Source organism: Rhagoletis zephyria, unplaced genomic scaffold, assembly GCF_001687245.7.
Source record: "Rhagoletis zephyria isolate East Lansing unplaced genomic scaffold, Rhagoletis_zephyria_1.1 Rzeph_scaffold_01414, whole genome shotgun sequence".
NCBI classification, from domain to species: Eukaryota; Metazoa; Arthropoda; class Insecta; order Diptera; family Tephritidae; genus Rhagoletis; species Rhagoletis zephyria.
The window spans coordinates 117,941-125,221 of NW_016158498.1; the positions used below are offsets into that span (position 1 = coordinate 117,941).

Below are 7,281 nucleotides of genomic sequence, written 5' to 3' on the forward strand. Positions count from 1 at the left end.
TCAGTTCGTCGGAATATTTTTTATTTTAACCGATTTCGATAATTCTTTTTTCATCAGAAAGGTGGTACCTCAGGGGTGATCACATACTAGTTTTGTTTAGATCCGATAATTGGATATGAAGTCGGATTTGTTTTTTGCTTAATAATTACTTATTATATAACTATTTAGCGCTAAATATGTACATACATACATATGTACAACGCAATCTAATCTACCGCCTTATTGAAAAGTAGCGCTTTAGTTTATTTTTAGCTCTGCGATTAAAGTACCCGACTTAGCATACATAGTGTGAATTGCGCCCAAGTGTTCAGAGACTACATACATATGTACATATTGTTTGCGAATTAAGCGTCCAACGACTAGGGCGAATGTTTCATTCTTCTCAGTTGCATTTTAAACCGTGACACTTTCAAAAGCAATGAAGCGCACAACGCTTGCTTATATTATATTCTTGTTTACATTTTGCATGCCTGTAAGTATACATAGCTACAGGTACATATGTATATGCATTGTTATTGTACCTAAATACATATAAATAACTTAATTAAATATTGCTTATAATTTCCAAAATGTATGGGCAGATCAGCGCCGACTTCGAGGAGAAAACTGAGGATGATTTCTTGACTGCCAGTGAACATTGTTACGAACGTGAACGCTTGCCGGCTAGCTATCAGCGTCGCTTCGACAACTTTGATTACCCCAACGAAGAGCCAGTGCATCGATATGTACATTGCATTTGGACAGAGCTAAAGCTGTGGAATGATCGCACCGGTTTCAATGTAGAGCACATAGCGGCGCTTTATCGCGATAAAGCGAATACGGAAGTACTGGTGCCAATATTGAGCGACTGCAATCGAAATGCACAAAATGAGCCGACACTTAAGTGGTGTTTCAATGCATTCAAATGTGTGCTGAATAGTCGCGTGGGTCAATGGTTCAAGGAGGATGTTGGACGGAAGTTACAAGACACAAAAACGACAAATCATCTCGGTTGAGCTGCATGCGTATGCATACATATGTATGTATGTATGTATGTATGTATTTATGTACATATGCATTTATATACCTACGAGTAGTAGAAATTAAAGAAAAGCAAAAGTTTTGAATATCTGTTTATACTTTGGCGAAATCAAATGCCAACTTTATTAACTGATATAATTTAAATTACATCTACAAATAGTAATACAATGTGCTTAAAATAAACTTAGTTTGCAAATTTAAAATATGTCTTTTGTTTTAATTCAAAATTTTTTTATAGTTTCGCACTCAGCATATACTCTCCCAACCAAGTGCCCATACGTCCCGCTGTCGCACAACGATAAGCTTGAAAAGCCCATAAATCCACATCTGTTTGCTGATATTGTTGATTACAGTACTCAACTACAGTCATTACTTCGTTCTCATTGCGTTGTTTGATGAAAAATTTCGCTACTCGTTTGGCATTATAACCTCCACCGTCGTTCCATAAACCCATATTGGTGGCCATGCAACGTATATAGGCACCGGCTATATGCTCGTTATCCATGTCCTCCGCCAATGGAAGAGAAATCTCTTTTGCGCAGAATTTGTTTGCCTTATGCAGGCGGCGCACAGGTTCCTCGTAAGCGGTGGTTAAGGGTGCTGGGATGGCTGATGCAGTACTCTGTTAAGATGAGAAGAGGGCGAAATGAAAATATGAAGCTTTTGTTGTGTTAAAACATGTACATATATATATAGAGGCTTGTAAAGAATATTCGACTAAAGGTAATACATACATATGTACATACACGAATGAATTAGAGTCAATAACAATAGCATTAAAGCTCAGTTAGTCTAGACTTAATTTCAGTAACTTAACTTAATATTTTGGCCAATCTGTTGTATGAGGAACTGTGTTGGCGGTTAGTCAAAACTTAACATACCGTAAGCAACTTAAGAAACTATAGATTTTAGATTCTTAATTTACGGCCTTATGAAAATTGAGCGCGGTGAGAGAATCAGGCTTGTCAGAGTCTCGTTTTTGTTTTTCTTAAAAATAAATGAACGCAAACATTTTTGTTTGCATGCATTTTTTTTGATGTGCCATTTTAGGCGGCGAACTGTTAAACAGTTGAAAAAGAAAATACAAAAACAAAATATTTCCGCTTTTGGCTTAACATAAAATATCCATCCGTAACTTGTTTATGTTCTAATTTATGGGCGAAGCTTTGAATTTGAAAGCTTTAATTTTTAAATAGTTAACTAGCGGCATTTTATTGCTATTATTTTTTCAAAATGGTCGTAAGGTTAATACAAAATGCCGTAGATGGCCATATAGACACATACAAAACGGGCATAAAGTCAGTTGGTGCTCGTTAGAATAAACTAATTACACAGTGCAACAAATTCCAAAAAATTGGAGATGATGTGAATCGGACCAAGAGCATTTGATTAAGCTGGTCAAATAATGAAAAAGTACCAAAGGATTTGAAAAAGTTGGTTATCATTTCTTTTTTATCTCAATTTATAATTCGTGTTTTCAGGTATAATTTTTTGAAATAAAAAAATAAAAAACACATTACTCAAAGTTAACGGAGCGTGAAGGAGAGGGGATGGGAGGAGCTTATTATTTTTATTATATAAACATATCATTCATTTTTTCATTAAAAAATAAAAAAAAACTGGAATGATTAATTAATTTGTCAGAAAATATCAGTCAAATCGGAAAGTGGTGTATATATGATTTATGAAGAATGTCATTAGCTTTCATTTGACGTATTTTATAGTAAGATTCTTAAATTGGTTCGTAAGATATACGTGATTAAAAGGAATCAATTTTTGCTTTAAGCTGAATAACGCCAATTTGCAAATATCTCAAAAACGTATCCAAAAAAAAATAACCCGATTTTCGGAATCACCGAGCAATTATACATAGAAATTGGGTAGTGGCATCTGGAGAGCGAAAACCAAACTAAAATTTGTGATCCAGTGTAATTTGCCATTCATAATTCAAGTGTTTGGTAAGAAAAATTTATGGTAGAACTCTTTTAATAAAATTGTGTTATACACTTAGGTCTCTTTTTATGCGGATCTGAATTTATGCGGGTTTTCAAACCATTTTTTCGCTGTAGCGATTTTGCTATTTTGAGAATTTTTATTACTTTTTTTCAGCGTGTAAGAGACAATGCTTCACATAAATAATTTGTCTTTGTATTCTTATATGATTCATGTATTTATTGTGGTATTTTTTTTTGGTTAAAATACAGACAACATTTTATTTTTTTCATTAAGTTCAGTCTTACATGGAATAATAAGTTTTGAAGTGAAGAAATAAATTATGTTTTTGCTTTTTTTATGAGCATTTCTAGAATTTTTTATATGGAGTATCTGAATTTATGCGTTTTTTGAAAATGCATCCCCTGTAAAGAACTTTTTTATGCGGTTTTTTATGCAGCTTTCTGTTGAACGCATGTACCGTATAAAAAAAGACCTAAGTGTATATTAAATTGTGTGAGTCCTTTATCTATATTATGACTTATTATGAAGCAGTTTTGGTTTTGTCCCACCCGTGACAAAAAAAGTTAAAAGTTGCTATATTTAATTACAGAAGTTGAAATTGTGTTAGGTGTTTGTTAAACAGTGTTAGAACTTCATTGCAAATTTTTACCATAATTGCATTTTCGTTTCCACAAACAAACTTTAACAATTACACCCAAAGATTTTAAACTTTTTGTTCATAATTTTCAGAAAAATTTTAGGTATGCAGTTTAAGAGCCCTTTAAATTTAAGTAGGTAAAAGTGAAAATTTCAAGACGATCGGAAATCGCGTTGATTTTTAATAATTTTGTTTGCTGAATGTGCTAAGCATTTTCATCTATATAAGAGAGAGAGTGCCTAAGATGAAAAGTGAGTGAATTGAACTCCTACTTGGCTTCTTATATTTTTGAATAACTAATCTTTAATATGTGCCACTCTTTTTCATATAAAAATTCGTACGTGCCTCACCCGGAATTTCGGATTTTTTTTATAATAAAGCCATAATTTTTGTTGTAGTTTTTGCTTTGCTTCTATTCGTAGTTCTTTGTTTTATTATAAGGCATCAAGTTCACATAGAAAAGTGAAATAAATTCACAGAGTTTCCGTAAAATATATCTGCTGCAAAATGCAGATAACTTAAAATGGAAAGGCAAACAAAAAAATGAAAAAAGACAATACAAGGTTCTCTGCTGGAAGATCATAAAGAAAAGCTATTTTGTACCAATTCCCGCCATTTTCCGCATCTTTTTGTCTTCTTCTTCGTGACATATGTATCAAGCTTGACTGCTGGTTGGCAACCAGCAAAAGCAACTTATAACAGCCTCAAATGTATACAAAAAGTTAAATACAATTTCACGCCTCGTTGGACATAACATACCCCAAAAACAAAAATAATATCCACAACAAATACAAGAAGGTTTTAGAGAAGCACGTATAGTAGCTGAAAGTTGTTGAGTTGAACTTGCAACCTGCCTTTATCATGTACATACTTCCCAATTTGCCACAGGGCGAAGACGAGTTCGAAACGACGTCGTTAGGACGTCGCTCCGGCGCAGTCATTTGGGTGAACTCGAAACGACGTCGAAACGAAGTCGTTATTTCCATACAAAATGTAACGTCGTTCCGACGCCGATTTGTTCTCATCGAATCGAATTCGTTGCGACGTCGGTCTGGTAAAGTCGTTCGGGTGAACTCGAAACGAATTCATTCAAACCCAATAGTTTTTTGAGAAACCTTCGGCCTGGGTTGGACAAGTTCCATGCCCACATTTTTATATCTTCTTCTTCTTAATTGGCGCTGTAACCGCCTAAGCGATTTTGGCCGAGTCCAAAACAGCACGCCAGTCATTTCTCTTCTGTGCTAACTGACGCCAATTGAAAATTTTTATACATTTTTATACATTTGTATATATCTAAGTATAAATAAAGGTCATTAATTTGGATAGTAAACCGTTTTTATTACGAAAATTTTTTATTATGACAGAATATGGAGTCCACAATGTACACTTGTGCTCAGAAAATTAAACCGCCAACATCTTGTTATCAGTATTCATAATATTTTACATATAAAATTTTTAAATTTTTTTTTTTATAAAGGTACAGTTCACTCTATTGGCCTTATTAATAAAAAATAAAATTTGTGGGTATGAAGTTTTTTTAAATTTGATATAAAACTGTACTCTTACTTTAAATTTGGTATAAATTATTAGCATCGTTTTGCAATTCGAAATTGATTTCTTTTCCAACGGTTCCGATAGCCGAAACGCTTTTATAAGAAGTAATTTTTAGCAAAACAAAAAAGGACTTAAAAAAAAAAAATATATATATATATATTTCATGATCCAATGAACGGATCTAAACCAGATTAGTATGGGCCTCCTCTGAGACACTACCTCTCCCATGCAAAAAGAATTAACATACATAAAAAAAATAAAAATATGCCGACGAACTGATAACCTCCTCCTTTTTTTGAAGTCGGTTAAAAACTATCTGCTGTTTGGATACGGACGAGGTAGAACAGTGCGGCGAGCGCAAAGAACTTTGTTTGCCTGTTGGTAACGGGTTTACAGGGATCGTAGGAAATTTAGATTAGATAGGGACTTTCGTAAGCATCTGCAGTGCCTTAATTCAAAATATTGTGGTAAAACTAATGTGCTCTTTACATTTATTTGATTAAATTTTCACATAATAAGGTACATAAACGAATTAAGTAGCTGTAAGACATGGCAAGTGCAAAAAGTCAGTCAAACTCAAGCATTTCCAAAATTGATTGCAGGAGCAGTTACACCTTGCACGTGAAGTGACTTCGGAAAGCAGTTTTAATTTCTGAAAATCGACCTTTCCGATACAACTTTCGGTCTGTTTCACGGTGAATGCAGAAATTTCCACTTTGAACTGCTTTACCAAATATTTTTATGATTATAACAAAATTAATTATAGCCAAATTTGCTTTAATTTTTAAATAGTTCGCTAAAAATCGTGGCACACGGCAACACTCAAAGTTTTTGACAGCACTTGCTGCAAAAATGGAAATTGCTAGTGCAGCACGTGCAAGTTGAAATTATTTCTCAAAAGCGATTTACGTAATTTCAGTTTCAGTTAAACCATCCGATTTTCTCTTTCCAAAAGTCTGCAAATTTGTAAAAAGGATTTTATGGATGTTTACACGTGAAAGTAGAGGTACTTTCGGTTTCGCATTTTGACAGCAAAATGTGTAGAAAAGGGGCTTGCATTGCCATGTTTAACCGCACTTTTAGATTTTGTAAGCTTTCGAATTTTTTTTATTGTATTTGTGAACTTTTTTCAAAGATTTTTTTTTTTTTTTTGGTTTAGTTCAGATGAACATACATACTTTACTTATGGTAGATATCACTTAAACAATTCCGTTCACTTACACTGATAAATGCGTTGAGCACAATCACGCCGACGAAAATGACAGCTGCTCTGATTCTAAACATATTGCCAATCCAATTTATAATTTATGGTTCAAATTTACATACATATGTGTGCATATGTACATACATTTATAAGTTCAAAAGCTTATGTGTTTCGCTATAACCTTACGCGTCTTTAATGTGTGACTATTTGGCTGAAAACAATTTGAATTCGCTTTTATACTAGTTAGGTCAGCGATGTTGTTGTTTTTGCATAGTTGTAAGCTAAAATTATATCAAATCTGTTTTTTTCAAATTGTTTATTTGAGAAATGTGTCACATAAAAAACAATTGCAATACTAACATGCGACATTAGCCTAGAATTTTACGAAAACGGCTAAGTATGTCTGTACATATGAATACATATCTAATATATGTACACGTTAAATCGGGTCGGTCTCTATTCAAAGAAAAACGGTGGGCCAATGTTTTTACTATCTGCGTATAGCATAGGTAGTTCTACATGTAATTCTAAGCAAATTTGCCGAAGAAACCCTAGGTCTAAAATCAATTTGGAATTTGCCGAAAATGTGAAAATGTTCACTGTTGCGCTATCTGGTGGAAGTTTTAAGAAAAATATAAGTGCAAAAATGGATTCCCTATACCAAAAAATCTCTTATAGCATGTTTTTCTACAAAATTTAAGCACTTCTTTACGACACTACAGCAAAATGTTAAGAAACATATTTTCGCAATTTGGCTAACTCCAAATTGATTTTAGACCCATGCAAATTTGCTTAGAATTACACGTACAATCTTTTTGTGCTATACGCGTTGAAAAAATCTTCCATACGAACTGACCCGCCCTAATGTACATACACACGTATTTAATTGGAAACGATTTTCGCATTAACA

At 33.5% G+C, this 7,281-nt stretch overlaps 2 protein-coding genes across 3 annotated transcripts; one reads left to right on the forward strand and one right to left on the reverse strand.

Annotated features, from left to right (window-relative positions):
- Positions 1-252: 252 nt before the first annotated feature.
- On the forward strand, positions 253-1,225 carry LOC108363931 (general odorant-binding protein 99a-like). Of its 2 annotated transcripts, none has more exons than XM_017617470.1 (2): positions 253-472; positions 582-1,225. In XM_017617470.1, the coding sequence occupies exons 1-2, from the start codon at positions 419-421 to the stop codon at positions 993-995; spliced, it is 468 nt and encodes a 155-aa protein (XP_017472959.1). In that variant the 5' UTR covers positions 253-418; the 3' UTR covers positions 996-1,225. The 2 variants fall into 2 exon arrangements, with proteins under 2 accessions (XP_017472959.1, XP_017472958.1); XM_017617469.1 differs by having other exon boundaries at positions 313-472; positions 573-1,225.
- Positions 1,116-6,571, reverse strand: Obp99d (Odorant-binding protein 99d). Its single transcript, XM_017617471.1, has 2 exons — positions 6,389-6,571; positions 1,116-1,642 (listed from the first exon to the last, which is right to left on the reverse strand). The coding sequence occupies exons 1-2, from the start codon at positions 6,449-6,451 to the stop codon at positions 1,253-1,255; spliced, it is 453 nt and encodes a 150-aa protein (XP_017472960.1). The 5' UTR covers positions 6,452-6,571; the 3' UTR covers positions 1,116-1,252.
- Positions 6,572-7,281: the final 710 nt, after the last annotated feature.